The sequence below is a fragment of the Taudactylus pleione genome, unplaced genomic scaffold (genome assembly GCF_031769625.1).
Source record: "Taudactylus pleione unplaced genomic scaffold, aTauple2 ptg000199l, whole genome shotgun sequence".
NCBI classification, from domain to species: domain Eukaryota; kingdom Metazoa; phylum Chordata; class Amphibia; order Anura; family Myobatrachidae; genus Taudactylus; species Taudactylus pleione.
In genome coordinates, this window is record NW_028284601.1 from 11,875,189 (window position 1) to 11,892,351 (window position 17,163).

Sequence of the window (17,163 nt, forward strand, 5' to 3'; positions counted from 1 at the left end):
GCCCCCCTGGTCTCAGGGACCCGTGTGCCCCGCATATCTTGCACCCATTATAAAGACGCCTATGCCTGTAATAGAATGTTCTATATAAATGCTAGCTAGAAGCTGTTTTGTTGCTTTGGGTAACCTCTCCACTTGTCCACTCACTTCTCCCCTCTTTGTTAGATGTGATACATTTTATCCATTGCTAGTTTTATTAATAGAAGTAATTTATTTTTAGCAACAATGATGCTTGATGCTGGGAGGTGGTTTTCCTATGCTCCATCTTTCAAATGCTACCACTACAGTTTTCATCTACCAAAAATTAACTTACTATGTATTAGATACGAGTGGTTCAGTTACATTTGGATATGAAAAATGGCATCTTATTGGTTATCCGGCTCTCTTGTGTTTTGGATAGCCAATAAGATAAATCTGAATTTGTGCTAATTTGGCAAAAAGAACTGAGTAGAACCAAACTGTTCATCTCTAAAGTATATCTGTGTTATTCTTTTTTATATATATATATATATATATATATATATATATATATATGTAATGCATGAAAAGATTATCATGCAAACTCTCACTGACAAATATTCAATTTTATATTTAATTACATTTATACTCTAACAATTGTACTTTTGCTTGTATCTCACTTATAAACTTATTTTTGCATACAATTGAAAGGAATTGTACTGAGCAATGGGGAGCACTGGAAACAATTACGTCGCTTCTCTATCACCACCCTAAGAAATTTTGGGATGGGGAAGAAAGACATTGGTGAGAGAATCCAGGAAGAGGCCCATTTTCTAGTGGAACAATTCAGGAGACATGGAGGTGAGTGTGATCATTCTTTCCATTGTGCTCTTTTCTAATAAGTGAGACCTACAGTACTGTACCAGTGACATTTACATAGCTTTAATATGTGACTACATACAGTAATAGTAGAACTAGAATGTACGGTCACAGAAACATACTGTACTGTTCATTTGTCAAAGTCTTAAAAAAATCTAGTTGTACAGATGACATTTACAATATATGACTAATGGGACCTACATGCCCAAGACCGCAGTATAAGGTAGTGTACAGGCACAAAGCAAAAGCAATGCAATATAATAACAAAAGCAAAATAATATTGAATTAGATCATTATAGCGCAATGTTGGAAAATGCAATGTTAAAGTGACCATTGTTGGCCTAAGTGTGCAGTCATCTTCTGACCACACAACAGGTCTCATACTCTGAACTGCGTGATCTCCTCTAATCTGACCCCACCACACGTGTGCCACAATTGTACCATGATCTGTTTGATCAGGACTTAACCCCAACATCAGGGTCAGTCCATACGTGCCAGCTTTAAAGTGAAAACTATTTTGGTCTGTACTTCTAAAGACTTATGCTCATTATTTGGTTTCAATCCACTGGATGGTTGCTTATGGTACATTCTAAATTTAAAGTCATCATTATGGTTTTGAGTTCCCAGTCATGGAGCTTGCTATTCACCTTGCAACAGACTCCTTCAGCTGGGGATGCGGTCATTTTACCGATGGCCGGGATGCTGTTGCCCGGAATCCCGATCAGCTGGAGATGCTGATGCTGGAATACTGGCAGCTGGCATCCCCAATGTAAGTACAACAGGGCCAGGAAACTGTTAGTCATGGGGGGGTTAGGTTTAGGCACCCCATGGGGATTTAGGGTTAGGCTGCAGGAGGGGGGAGGTTAGGGTTAGGCTACAGACAGTGGGGTTAGGGTTAGGCACCACCAGGGGGGAGATTAGGGTTAGGCACCCCAAGGGAGGGTTAAGGTTGGAGGGGGTGAGGGGAAGGGTTAGGGTACTTACCAGATGTAGTCAGGATTGTGATCAGCATGCTTCTGATGTCGGGATTCTAACCAGCAGCTTTTCAGCCACCAGCATATAATACCCAATCCCTTCAGCTATTAGTATTTGATCAGTAAAGTTGTTACTATGTTACATCAAGTTTCTGCCATAAATTCTCAGTACTTAATTGAAACTTCCAGACTCCCATATGGTTTTTATAAGGAAAAAAATACTTATATTTAATTGCATTTATGAACAAGTTGTAACTGTATGATGTGCCCTTTATTCCCTGTGCTGATGTATTCTGTCATTCTCTTCCTAGACAAACTATTTGATCCAACTGATTTTCTGCGGTTAGCGGTTTCCAATGTCATCTGCTCCATTGTGTTTGGAGAACGTTTTGACTATGAAGATGAAAAGTTCATGACTCTGCTCTCCTTACTAAAGGAGCTCTATTCTATACTGACCTCTGCATGGGGGATTGTAAGTTGTTGATATATCCTATTGGTGTAGAACAGGGGTTCTCAAACTCGGTCTTCAGGACCCCACACAGGTCACATTTTCCAGGTCACCTGGCAGGGGCACAGGTGTAGTCATTACTCACTGACACATTTTAAAAGATCCACAGGTGGAGCTAATTATTTCACTTTTGATTCTGGGAAACAAGCACTATTTGGAGGCCTGAGGACCGAGTTTAAGAACCTGTGGTGTAGAACAAAAGCTACCAGCAGAATGTGAAAAGGAGGTTAGTCCAGACAGTTTATCCTTTAATCAGATTTGGAGGTTTATTCAGGATAAAAGCAGTTGTCAGTGGTAAGTAGTTATGCTATTAAAGACAACGGCAGCGGTCATTAGCTATAACTCTATGTGCCCAGAGGAACACATGTGCCTGGTTTATAAATCTTGAGCAATAACACCAGCGCACTAAGGTGCTGATCGGGTGAGCTACAAATCGCAGAGGTTTGTCCCCCTCTGTATATATATTCAAACAAGGAAAGAAATACTAATGGTATTCCCAATAGATTGAGCTCAACCCTTCTATCGTGACTATTAACTGTTGTTATAACACATAAACCCGAAGCTGTGCATGGTTATGTTCAAGATATTTTACTACCCAAGTATAACAAAATGCATAAAATAATAATAAATGATACAATTAGTGTTGTCAATGTAGACAAGGTATGCAAAAAGTAATTGAAATATGAAATAGTATACAATAATGGAAATGACAGACACAATAACTGCATCAACCTGTGGGAGGTGAGCTGATTCACTCACAATTCTGTTGTATGTAGATCCAGAAAAACATACATGTGCTGATTACTAGTATGGGCGTAGATAAAATTAGTAAACAAGTGGCATCTAGTTCTTGGTGGTACTATAAAGTTAAATGTTCCAATCGTCTGTAAACTATTGTATCATTTATTATTATTTTATGCATTTTGTTATACTTGGATAGAAAAAAATCTTGAACATAACCACGCACAGCTTCAGGTTTATGTGTTATAACAACAGTTAACAGTCACCATAGAAGGGTTGAGCTCAATCTATTGGGAATACCATTAGTATTTCTTTCCTTGTTTGAATGTGTCTGGTTTATGACAAGATATCTTTATTAGCATGTATTTGCACCTACCCTGTACTACTTCCGAACTGGCATGTATGCATGTCTCTGCAGGTATGCATAAGCTACATTTATGTATTCAGGGCTTTGCTGAAAGCAAAGCCGTCCCGTCCCTTGTTCCACCACCCCAGGTGCAGGCAGGCATAAGTGAGTGGCAGAATATGCATGTACTGGGCATTTGCTAAGTGATTCCACACAAAGTTGCAAACATCCCAGTATAGGGGCATGCACCACATTGTAGGATTAACAGTGCCACCAATATTCACAGCATGTCATGGCTGTGCCCTCTACTACAAGGCCAACAATAGCACATGGTGGTCATGCCACTCTGCACTAGGCACATAATGTTTAATTTTAGAACACCTGACAATGTAAAGGGATTTATAGCAGTCTAGAAGTTTAGACTATTTCTCTAATCCCTTACAGTATATAGGTGTTTAATTACTAAGCATCGGGCTCTAAAAGATGGCACTTCCGATCGTGATTATCCCCAAAATTTAAAAGGGCAAAGTTTTTACAAGCTTTGTTTCAGTAGTAAAATCATTGGCCTTTTAAATTTCAGGCACAAACCCAATCAGAAGCACCAGATTTTAGAAGCTGACTCCTATTAATTAAACCCCATAGACTAATTTTCATCTACTCATTCATTCATTTAGAAAGCTTTGATAAATCTTGTCCTCCAGGCAAAACTAATGTCTCTATATTTACAGCTACTCCATTCATTTCCAAGAACATCCTACTACATCCCAGGACCTCATCAGAAGGTCTTTCAAAACATTGACAAACTGAAACATTTTTTTCTGGAGTCTGTAGAAAACCACAAGAAGACAATTGATGTGAACTGCCCACGGGACTTCATTGACAGCTTCCTGATAAAGATGGAAGAGGTAATATCTGATAATCAATATTGTCCCAGCACTTCATATTTCAGATCTTTACATGGATGTAAGTAACAATTGATCTTTTGCAACAACTTAACATATGAACTTCCCATGACTGCAGGAGAAGAACAACCCAAAAACTGAATTCCATTTTGAGAACTTGTTTGGAACACTAATGGATCTCTTCTCTGCTGGAATTGAAACCACCAGCACAACCCTAAAAAGTGCCCTCCTCATCCTGTTGAAATACCCAGATGTGGCAGGTAAGCAAGACTATGAGAACATTATTTTGTATATATAAGGTTTCACTGAATGTTTCTTCAAAGAACTATAGTGTATTACAACAAGTTTATGTAGATTAACATGTGGGCTTAGTTTAGTTTCAAAGGGGGAGATGTAAGAAGACCTGAAATGGTATCAGTGCACGTTATGTGCGCTGGTACCGCTTCTCCCTGATGTATGATCGGGAGGTTGGGTGGTAAATGACAGAGGCGCTATGCACCCCTGTCATTATTGGCACTGCTATCTACAAGATCACAGCACCGTTAGCCTGGGCCATGTATGAACGGTCAGAACGCCTGACCTTTCGGCCCACTGTATCTGTCGCTATCAGCAGCTACAGCCTGGCGCTGCACTGTCTCCACAGCAGGGACAGCGCTGTCTCTGCTGGGGCAGCTGCCGGCTCCAGGCTGCATGCGGGGATCTCGTGATACTTGCGAGATCCCGCGTATGCTCAGTGGAGCGGAACTGACACACAGTGCATTAGCATTAGGCTTATGCACTGTGGTCACTAGCGGTTAGCGCTGGAGGGGGGAGTTAATGCTCCCCCTCTCTGGCCGATGAGATGTTCATACATCTCATCGGAAGTGCTCCTGCTTCGCCTCGGTAAAGAGGCGGAGCAGGAAGCATTATAGCAGCACGTTACGTGCCGCTATAATACATCTACCCCAAAGTACTGTACACCCACTTGTTTCACAGGCAGTGAGAGTGGGCACTCATCATGTGACCTGAGTGTGTGTTTAAATCAACATTCTATGTGCCAATTCTGGATTTGTTTCTGAACTTGTTTGATGGGTTCCTGCCTTTAGCCTTGCTTTGAACCTGACCATTTTTCATGGTTTTGAACTTGCGTCTAGACTTTTGTGTACTATGACTGTTTGACTAGAAGTTATTTGTTGCCATTTTTTTGTTTGTTTTTATCTAATGAATTAGTGATCAGCCCTCAACATGTGAAATGTTACCGTATATGAAAAACGGTAATTAATGAACTGCAAAATTATTGTTTACAGTATGAGTGTGAGCACATTTTGATGTCCACATTCACTTCACAGTCTTTGGAAAGACTCCCATAAAATTATTTTGTAACTAGCCTTCTTGGTTGGTGCACATTTAATAAATAATGCCTTTAACCCTCTAACAATCAATTAGATGTTTGCTTCCATTATTTTATCCATATGGATATATACAGTATTAATAGACTATTGTTTCCTAGAAATTTAGTGCAAATGTGGGTCTTTAAGCAATGTTGGTAAATAATTCCCAATGAGTTGTCTGTTCTCCAGTGAAGCATATTGCAATAAAACATCCATTTAAAATAGGCTCAATGTCAATTTCCTTTCAGGGAAGATCCAGGAAGAGATTGATAATGTGATTGGACAGAGTCGATATCCCTCATTGGAGGATCAAAATAAGATGCCATATACAGATGCTGTGATTCATGAGATCCAGAGGTTTGCTGACATAGTGCCCATGGGCATTCCACATGCAGCTAGCGAAGATACAGTATTCAGAGGATACAATATCCCCAAGGTCAGATGCTTGAAGACTTTATACTATGAGAATTTATTCTACTGTATTTGTTTGTCAAATTCTGCATGTTTTCCAATGGCATGTACAATGAAGTAAAATCTGTGAAGGGAGCATGCATGGTCTACTTGCAACAATGTTTCCTAGTTTGTACTGAAGCTACCAACAGTGGGTAACCGGCATCTAGATTGTCCTATAAGCAAAACGCTCCAAATATTATAATACCATTGGTTAATAGTTCACTTGATGACAAATGTCTGTGTTCTATTTATGTTTTAGAATACAATCGTTTCTCCACTGCTGACTTCTGTCCTAAAGGATCCAAAATATTTTGAGCACCCAGAAAGTTTTGATCCTGGACACTTTCTAGATGAAAATGGATGTCTCAAAAATATCGAGGGCTTTCTCCCTTTCTCTATTGGTAATATCAAAACAATAATTAATATATGTATTTCTGTTATTATTACAGTATGGTGATCATTATTTATATTGTTTAATGTAAAATGAGCTTTTATTTGTTTAAAACATTAGAAAATGTTCCATTAATTTTAACAATGGATAATGGAACTATATGCAATGTCAGGGTATAAAAAAAGAGGCTGCACATCATTGTGTTGCCAGACTCTCACCATGTTGCCATTGTGCTAATCATATGTGTTAGGGAGAGATTAAGTTAAAACGAACCAGGTAAAGCAAAATACCGTAACTGACTGGCCTCTCTCACCCACCATAACATAGTGAACATGCAAATCAAACAACAGGGGAAAATAGATCAGTTAAATGTCTAATTTCTGTTATAAAGTTATGTATGCTATCTCTGTCTTCCCATCCCTGAACAAATCCCTCCTGTTCGGGATGGACCAATTTAATGGTTAATGGTTGTAAATGGTTGGCTAGTAATTTGGTATTGGTTTAAGGTTGATATTCAGCAGGGAATTCTGCTCACGTTGAGTTTACAACAATAAGAGTTGACAGAGAATGTGGTTTGAATGGGGGATAATGTTCTGACCAAGGAGATTGTCAAGATCTGGCCTTTTTTTCATTAAGAAACAGATATAATTAACTATACAATAGTTCTTGTTCAGCACAGAGTACATATAACTTATTTGCTAGTTCACAAAACAGTTTCTGAATACCTCATTTCTGGGGATATGCTCTGTCATGAGATATTGTGGGTAAGGAAGATTAAATATCAAAAGTATAGTAATTTTTGCGCACTGTGGAGCACATGGGAAACTGTACTTTGCTTTTGATAGAAGCTGCACTTATCATGGACCAGCCTGATCAATAATTATAAATATCGAAAAAGAGTGCTGCGCTTATCTTGTGTACTATAATGCAAGATATGCATTAATTGATGGCAAACCGGGCAGTTTAAATAAGATGAGTTATTTACAGTACCTGATAACTGATACAGAGTCAACAAGGATAATACAATTTATTATCATTCTTGACTCTGTATTGATAAGTGCAGCACTCTTTTTTGATATTTATAAGGAAGATTAAATAATTTGTACTGAAAATTATATTTTGCTACATTCTGGGCTGAATGTTATACTGAACACCACCATAAACATTTCTGGCAAAATAAGTAATAAGGTCACTGTTTTGGTGCATTAGCAAATTTTAACTTTACTTACTGTATGTCACATAACATAATTCTAATTGTTTCTTAAATCTAATTAAGTCAATATATCCTCTGCCATTTTTTCCATTAATACAATCCACCTTCAGTTTATATTTTATATTAGACATGTTAGTTTGAGTCTATAGAATTTAATGCACAGGTTCCCAAACGCAGTGCTCAAGGCTCCCCAACAGTTCAGGTTTTAGAGATATCCATGGTTGAGCACAGGTGACTTGATTAGTATCTCAGTCAATTTGATTTAACCACCTGTGCTCAACCATGAATATCTGTAAAATCTACACTGTTGGGGAGCCTTGAGGACCACATTTGGGAACCTCTGATTTAATGTTCTATCTTAACAAATGGTGTCTCCTGACATCAGACTGCATAAAGGGACTTCTTACCTCCCTTTGCTGTTAAATTCTCATGTGACTTATTTAAGTCGCCCCCAATTTATGGCTCATGTCTGGGACTAGATGGGAAGCATAGATTTAGAAAAAATCTGGGAGTCACATAATTCCACGACCTTACTGCATTCAAGTGATGCAAGTCTGTCCCGTCCTCTGTTGTTCTGGCTCTGCATACACAGTACTAAAAAAGCACATTTTGCACTTCCCTGTAGTAGTTGGTTGCTTAATCTGTAGTTTGTTTTATTTTTATAACCCTTATACCTAGCTAGAGTGGCCAATAACCAATTTATTATCCACAGGGAAGAGGAGCTGCATGGGAGAAGGTCTGGCACGCATGGAGCTGTTCCTTATTCTGACCATCGTATTGCAAACATTTAAACTGAAATCAAATAAAGTTCCAGAGGATCTTGAAATAACACCGGAGCCAGGAAAAAATGGTGTTGTTACCAGGACATATCAAATGTATGTGGAACCACGTTGACAATAAAAGAAGTACAATAAAAAATTTAATAATTAAATTCCTAATAACTACATTTATATAAATTTAGGATGAGAGCTAAAATATGAGTGGCACCTGTAAAAATAAGAATAAACAATGTTTATAGTAGAGATGTGCGATGAACCCCGTTTTTGGGGTTTGGATCTGGGTTCATCTTCCTGTTTTGGTTTTGCAAAACTACCTTCAAGTGTTTTGGTTTTGGATCTGGATTTTTTTTAAAAATTATAAAAAGTTTTAAAAAACATCTAAAATCATGTAATTTTTGCTATCCGAAACCCAAAATTTAGACTTAAAATCCAAATTCGGAACCGATGCGAGACCAGAACCGCAACTTGGGTTTATCTGGATCTCCTCAGGAGATTAGAACTGCTTCTCAGATATGTCTGGATTCACAAAATTTGTGTGGTTTCGTATTTCTGGAGAACTGAACCGCACATCACTAGTTTATAGGCTCTTTTTAGAATGAATTTAGTGATATCTGGTTAGGGATAATGGGGTAGATGTATGAAGCAGTGAAAAGCATGAAGATGTGTCACAGTGGAGAAATTGCCCATGGCACCCAATCAGCTCCTACCTATCATGTTATACAATATACTTAATAAATGAAACATCAAAGCATTCTTCACCACTCTTTTCACTGCTTCATACATCTACCCCAATGTCCATTAGGTTCCAGTAGGGTGGTTCCAGTAAACAAGGCTTAGTCTGTCCCTAAGGCTATCCAGCGGGTGATGCTTGATATTCATCCTCTGTTCTTATCTTCCCCAGCCAGAGCCAGAGTGGGTGAGTCTCAAGTGTATACTGTATCACAGGACCAGGAATCAAACCAGTTATAGTAGTTCTTAAGAAGTTATCTGATCACCATAATTTCAGAAAAAGTTTCTACCACCATGAGTCACGTGACTGACCGCATCTTCTTTTCTCATCAAAACAAGAAATAATGAACCAGCGCTGCAAAAACCCTTCTTTATTCCTAGGGTAATCCTGAATAGATGGTGCAGTCCTCTCACCCTTTGTCACAGACTGAAACGACCACACTTACATAGTAATCCTGTCATATGTGCATCTCAAGGTCTCTTTATAAGACAGGGAAACTCAGGATAGGTAAATGCGGAAATGGGACTTACATATGGGGGAGTAGTCACAATGTCACAGTGCAAGTATATGTGTGATAAAAAAACCTGCGCTGCATAGGGAAGTAGCTGTTAAACTAAAGAGTGGACACACCCAAAAGCTCACAAAACAATGGTCACAAAACAAGAAATGGTGAACCAGCGCTGCAGAAACCCTTCTTTACTCCTAGGGTAATCCTGAATAGATGGTGCAGTCCTCTCACACTTAATCACAGACTGAAACGACCAGACTTACATAGTAATCCTCTCACTTGTGCAGTGTATTAAAATCATCCATAAAAAAGTGTAACTGGTTGATACAATGAACATGAATATACAGAAAAACACTCCAAAGTAATGAATATATAAAACATATACAACAAATGTATATATGGTATAAAATATATAAAATCACAAATGTCCACAGAATCTAATATGATTGGGGAAAAAGCTCAAAAGGATCGGAGGAAATGAAGGGAAAGAGAAAACAAAAAGCAATAGATTAGTACAAAATAATGATAGAACCAATTATAAAAACAATCATAGAAACCATTTGGTTTCAAAATCCATATTTAAATCTAATGGTGCTAACGTATGTAAGTCATAAACAGTCCTCATTTCCAACTTGGCTAATTGTGACTCTTGATTTTTTGTACGCCAGCTACCTTTGCTAATTTTTATGCCACAAAAACTTTTTAATTTGTTTATTTTACACTCGTGTTTATCCTTAAAATGCTGTGACACGCTGTGTAGGTTATAACCTTTTTTTATATTGCGAACATGTTCTGACAGATGTTCCTTCCGCATTCTGCCGGTTCTGCCAACATATTGTACTCCACAACGACACTCTAAAAGATACACCACATTTTTAGTCCCACAAGTGATGAAATCTCTAATGGGATATATTTTTTAGTATGATTTGATGCATATTCAGTAATTTGTTGTGGTGTATGATAATTTGTACACATCATGCAAGAGCCACATCTATAAAACCTTTAGAGATTATTATCGTATTATTTTTTTCTATAGGTAGGGCACTAGTAACCAAAACATATTTTAGATTATCTGCTCTTCTATAGATAAATTATGGTTTCTCTTTGATGAACTCCTTAAGTCCGGGATCTTTTTATAAAATTTTCCAATGTTTCTTCACTATATATTCCAATTGTTTATACTGGGAAGAATACTTGGTGATGAAACATACACCCATATTTTTAGGATCATCATCTTCCATGGTCTCATTGCTTGTTAATATTGTCTCTCTCTGTATTTCTTTAATTTTATTCTTGGTTTCCCTAACATTAGTAATGTCATATCCTTTGTTAGCAAATTGCTGTTCCATCCATTTTGCATGTTCTTCATGAGTATCTATGGTACTGCAATTTCTCCTAAGCCGTAGGAACTGGCTTTTGGGGATGCTGTGTATCCAGTTACTATGATGATTACTGTTTTGGTCTATATAGGAGTTGCAGTCCCTAGGTTTGGAAAAGTTCTTAGTGTAAAGTTTTGGTTCATTGGTGTAAATGGTGAAGTCAAGGAAAGTCACTTCTATTTTACTCCAATTAAAGGAAAGTTCAATATTTTGTTCATTTTGGTTTAAAATGTGCAAAAATCATCAAGACTTTTATCATCTCCACTCCATATAAACAGCACGTCATCTATATATCTAATCCGTAGCACTAGGCTGGCACTCCACTGGTGATTTCCAATAACATCTACCCATCCTGCCCACTTCACTAGGAAGTGGGCGGGATACGGGTGAAATGCCTACTCTTCCTCGGGTGTGGGGCGTTACCCAAAAAATCGGGTGACTCCCACAATTTTCAAGAGAGTAGGCGTGTATGCAGTCTTTTAAAAAATAAATTGTTTAAAAGACAATACGATGATGGGGGTTACATTTACTTCCTATACACTGAACATTTTTAAATGCACAAGGATTGCCAACTGTCATGAAAAACAATTGCTGCTTCTCAGTTTTCCCTGTCTGCAGCTTGTATAGACCAGAGTTTGTGACCCCCTAATATTCTGTTTGACACATGCAGTGCCAACGCTAGGGTTCCCTGCGCCCAGCGCCGTCCGTACTGCACTGCCACACCCCTTCCCTCTACCTGAGGGTTTACCAATAATGCCAGTGGGAGGGTGGGGTTTTCCTGTGATAGTGAGTTCAGGAAAGGCTGAGCTCCGGGTGACAGCCCTGCTAGCCCGTGCCTAGAATTGCCACTGGTTACATACTATTATTATTGATTACACCTGACTTTCTGCTTTATATGTTCAGTTACCATTTGACAACTGGTATTCACTCTGTGAGATTCAGGGCTCAAGTCTTCAGCACGTCCTTTGTATGCACTAGCTTAGTGCTTAGTATTGCAAACATATAATATTGCAGAAAACCTGGGGGCAACTGTTTATCAATGAACATATAAAGGTCTATGAAAAATGGAGACCTCTATAGGTGTAGACTGAGCCTTCAGCTCTATAGGTTTATTAAATAAGAGATGGCATACATTAGACAATGTTGCTCAAAATCAAGCATCTTCTGCCCCTTATGGTGACCCACGTACAGGAGCGAGCACTGTAACTGACATTGTTAAACCTGCGCTACTTCCTATAATCAACTATTGTAGGGCTTCTCATTAGAGTGCTGGGTGATGAGAACTTTGATTTTGCTGCCTCCAGATTGTTGCCATATGAGACTGAACAGCCATGCACAAGCTATTGCCAGGCTAACCTAAGATCAGTTGGTACCATATATAGTATATGCTCCTCCTCCCAGATGACAACACAAACAGCAACAGCAGATGATATCAAAATAATAAGGAAATATAGGTCAGCAAATAATACATCCTTCTGTCTAGAGATGTGCACTAACCCCCGTGTTTTGGTTTTGGATCTGGCTCTCCCCTGGTTTTGGATCTGGATTGGTTTTGCCAAAACCTCACCTCTGTGTTTTGCTTTTCGGTTTTGGTTTTGGATCTAGATTTTTTCTTAAAAAATCATAAAAAATGCTAAAATCACATAAAATTGGCCCTTTTTTGTTCCTACCGTATTATTAACCTCAATAACATTTATTTCCACTCGATTCCAGTCAATTTTGGCCACCTCACAGCTCACTATATTGTTTTTATCCAGTTTAGGCCCCAAATTTGCACTAAGCTAGCTGGCTGACTAAGCTGAGTGGCAGCAGTGGGCGGCACAAACACATGGCAGTTCAACTTCAAACATTGAACATCAGGAAACACTTTTATTTTCAAGAGAGTTCTGAAGGAGTTGGAGTATGTATGTAGTTGAAGGCAGGGTAGGGACAGGAAGGGTTGATTGGTAGTAAATTTAATTTCATTTTTTGATTCAGAAGAAAATTTATGAGGGAGAAGGAGAGGAGGCATTTACAATAATATTTTTATATATTCAACTCAGTCTTTGCCACAGAATAATCCTTGAGTATGGCTGCTGCTGGGAGTGGATTTTCTTATCCCAGAAGGGGACCAGGAAGACTTCTAGTAGTGCTTTCAACATGAAAAATCATTTCCCAACCTGTACAGGGACATTAAAAGAAACAGAGTTAGTTAGTGGCCTCAAGCATAAGATCTATGATTTAAGGCAGGGGTAGCCAACCCTGAGAGCCACCAATAGTGCATGTTTTCCAGGTCTCCTCAAAGAATAATAACTTTATTAACTCCACCTGTATTGATGGGTAATGAATACACCTGTGCACCAGCTACGTGGTCCGGAAAACATGAACTGTTAGTAGCTCTCGAGGACCGAGGTTGGCTACCCCTGATTTAGCCCTTATGTTGTGTCTATCTTGAGAATCCTGTGCCTGCTTCTGTGGCTAGGAGTGGATTTTCATCCCTGAAGGGGACCAGGAAGAGTGCTTCCAAAAAAATTGATTTGGATTAGCAGAAGTAAAGGCATTTCCCAACCTGTACAGGGACATAAAAAAACCAGAGTAATGCTGCATACACACAGGACAATTTTCCTGAACGATATGAACAATAATGATATAGTTGAATGATATATCATTCATATCAATAATTTTTAGGTAGTGAATGATCGACCAATGACCAACGATGCGCGTTCCTACATGGACAATAAAGATATATTTCATGGTCCATGCATGCAGGCCAACTTGGATGATATCATCAATTTTCCCTGTTCAGAGATGTGGCAGGATGACTCACTGAAAGATATCTTTGAAAGATATCTTTAAAGTTGTTGGTGGTACAGATCGTACCGTGTGTATGCACCAGTTAGTGGCTTTCAAACTGCCATTGTTCCCACTATCCACTTAACCAGATCAGATATGTGAACAAGGGGAATAGAGCATTACATGCAATATTTCAGATTTAAGGTTTAAGTCTTATGTTGTGTCTTTCTTGGGAATTCTTGAGCACAGTGCCTGCTTGCTGGGAGTGGATTGTCATCCCAGAAAGGATTAAGACATTCTTTTTTTCTTCCCAACTGACACAGACCTGAAGAGAAAGAGATGAATGTAAATAACTACTGCAAGAAAAAAGAGGCAATGTGGGGTTATATATAAGTTTCTAAAAATGAAAAGTGTTTATGTTGCCACTTGCTATGGGCAACATGAACATTAACTGTATTTTCTTTACCTGAGCTGCCCACTAGTGTGTACTCACTGAGAAATAATTTTCAGCACAGCCACGAACCTTGTCAGTGATCAGCCTGAGACTACTTCCCCAAAATGTGGAAAAGATGATGTCCATCAAAATATGAGAAAGACTTTTACTGTCAATTACATGCAAAAATTACAGGGGCACCTGCAATGATGGTTCCAGCATGGACAAATTAATACTGTGTGAAGAAGATGATGTATACATTACCCCAGATTATACCATCAACCAAGCCTATATCGTTATTCCATCATGTGTTGTGTATAAATTACAGCTGCAATTCCAGTTAGATTGGGCATTCATTGTCCACTTTAGTGGATGTGAGCTCCAGTTTTGACCATATCATCACCACACCCCTTACACATCTTCTGACCTGGGCTACAGGAGGAGAAGCTGCACTCTGGAATACAGTTGCATGGAGTTGCCCCTCTAACTCACTGAAATTCAGGTAGAGAGGCCATAGGTAGGTAGTAGGGACAATTTAATCATATAATGCAGTTTTAGCTGCTTTATTACATTTTTTAAACCATATCCTCTATTTTCACCTTTGAAAATGTTCATGTAAATCTCAGCTGAGGCGTTTGTGATGCCATGGCTAATGCACACACAAACACAGACAAAAACACATTGATTGATTGATTAATTAATTATTTTTTAGTGGGCACTTGGGAGGGAGAGCACCCAAAAGAGGCAGCAGCCTCTTGATAAATGACACAGGCAGCATAGCGCCCCTGCGCACCTATGTTGCTGATAAATGTGGTTAACTAGCACACACAAAAAAATTGTTCTTTTTTTTCACACTGGGGGTAAAGAGTACCCCTGAAAGAGGCAGCAGCCCTTTGACATACAGGAGCACAGCACCCATGTGCATCTACGCCAATGACAGGTGTGGCTAACACACACACAAAAAGAAATGTTTACTTTTTGGCCAGCAGTCCCTTGTCAGACAGGAGCAGCACAGCACCCCTGAGCAGCTACACTGGTGGCCAAAATTGCGGACACATTTTGAAATGTGAATGTTTATCAACTTCGAATGCTTATAAAACTGTTTCACTTCACACAGTGCAATGATTCATATATCAAATGAAAGGAAATTTAATTCTGAATTCAACACAATAAACAGAGGTCAAATATTTGCATTACAAGGGAAGTTATGCCGTGAAAACAACACAAGGTGAAAATCCCTGTGTACTTACGATGTTACTGTTCTATCAGTATTTCGTTGGGTATCCTTTATTTTTCAAGACCGCAGCACAGCAACGTGATCAAGGATTGTGGTGTTAAGTGAAAATGGTCTTTCGTATGCAGAAATTGCGAGAGAAATTGGTGGGAATGTGATAACATCAGGAGTACTAAAGTTTTGTTTACACTATCAGGAAACACAATCTATACAAAACAAAGAAGGAAAAGGCCAGAAAAAGTGCACAACAGCTGTAGATGATAGGAGAATAAAACAAATTTGCGTCAGGGACAGATGGATGTCATCTGCGGCCATTAGCAGTAAACTGAGTGCAACTGGTGTTTCTGTCAGTGCAAGAACGGAACGGAGAAGACTAACGGAGGTTGGCCTAAAAGGTAGGATTCCCCAAAAAAAGCCATTGCTCAATAAAAAGCAGCAGCAGCAGAAATGAATACAGTGGGCAAAAGAACACATTGCATGGACAGAAGGTCAGTGGAAACAAGTGATATGGAGTGACGAAACTAAGATATCGATATTTTGTAGTGATGGGAGAAAATGTGTGAGACGTCACATCGGGGAAAAGGTACATCCAGATTTTATTCAAGCGACAACAAAGCATCCTACAAGTGTTATGATCTGGGCATGTATGACAGCAGATGCTGTAGGCTGCCTTTATGTCATAGATGGCTGAACAGCAGAAAGTACATTGACACCATCCTACAACCAAAACTTCTACCTTCTATCAGGGATATTTTTCCAGAAAATGCCCCATATTTTTTTCCAGCAGGATTCAGCTCCCTATCACACTGCACGGACATACAAAAAGGGATTCATGGAGAATGACATACAGGTGCTGGGATGGCCAGGAAACAGCCCAGACCTGAACCCCAAAGAACATTTGTGGTTCTGTTTGAAAAAACTGGTACATCTGAGGCATCCATTCAATAAAAGACAATTAATTGAGGCTATAATTGTCTCATGGCACCACATAAAAAAGAAGGAAGAGCTCCAAACATTGGTTGGCTCAATGACACATCGCTGTGCTGCAGTCTTGAAAAATAAAGGATACCCAACAAAATACTGATAGGACAGTAACATCAGTGTCCGCCACTGTATGTCGATGACAGGTGTGGCTAACACGCACACAAAAAAAATGCTTAATTATTTATTGGGCAAGAGCCCCTTGACAGACAGGAGCACAACACCCCTGTGCAGCTACACAGATGACAGGTGTGGCTTACAGCCAGCCCTTACGGACAGGACAACAGCCATCCCCTATATGGACAACAGTAGCCAGCCAGCCCCTATATGGACAACAGTAGCCAGCCCCTATGGTCAGCCTCAGTGTCAGCAACAGCAGAGCCATAGCTAGACTTTTTGGTGCCCTGTGCCAGAAAGAGCATTGGCGCCCCCCTCATTTTTCAAAGGGACATAATGCACCCAAAAAAGGGGAATGGCCTCATGGGGAAGGGCCAGGGAAGTGATAGGTGGTGCCAGGAGATGCTGGGGATGAAATTAGAGGAATCTACAAGTGAGAATGATAATAAACAGACATTTTACAGGCCTGAACAGCGCCCCCTGACCTGTGGTGCCCTG

At 39.3% G+C, this 17,163-nt stretch overlaps 1 protein-coding gene across 1 annotated transcript; it reads left to right on the forward strand.

The window, feature by feature from the left end:
- Nucleotides 1-725: 725 nt before the first annotated feature.
- Nucleotides 726-8,626, forward strand: LOC148518802 (cytochrome P450 2B1-like). Its single transcript, XM_088477128.1, has 7 exons — nt 726-816; nt 2,120-2,280; nt 4,132-4,308; nt 4,424-4,565; nt 5,924-6,111; nt 6,388-6,529; nt 8,445-8,626. The coding sequence occupies exons 1-7, from the start codon at nt 741-743 to the stop codon at nt 8,624-8,626; spliced, it is 1,068 nt and encodes a 355-aa protein (XP_088333254.1). The 5' UTR covers nt 726-740.
- Nucleotides 8,627-17,163: the final 8,537 nt, after the last annotated feature.

What these genes read in the sequence shown, in the direction of transcription:
- LOC148518802 (XM_088477128.1), top strand. Translation starts at nt 741, where the DNA reads ATGGGGAAGAAAGACATTGGTGAGAGAATCCAGGAAGAGGCCCATTTT. An exon ending in GAAATACCCAGATGTGGCAG is followed by an intron (nt 4,566 to 5,923) that starts GTAAGCAAGACT and finishes ATTTCCTTTCAG; the next exon opens with GGAAGATCCAGGAAGAGATT. An exon ending in GAGGATACAATATCCCCAAG is followed by an intron (nt 6,112 to 6,387) that starts GTCAGATGCTTG and finishes TTTATGTTTTAG; the next exon opens with AATACAATCGTTTCTCCACT.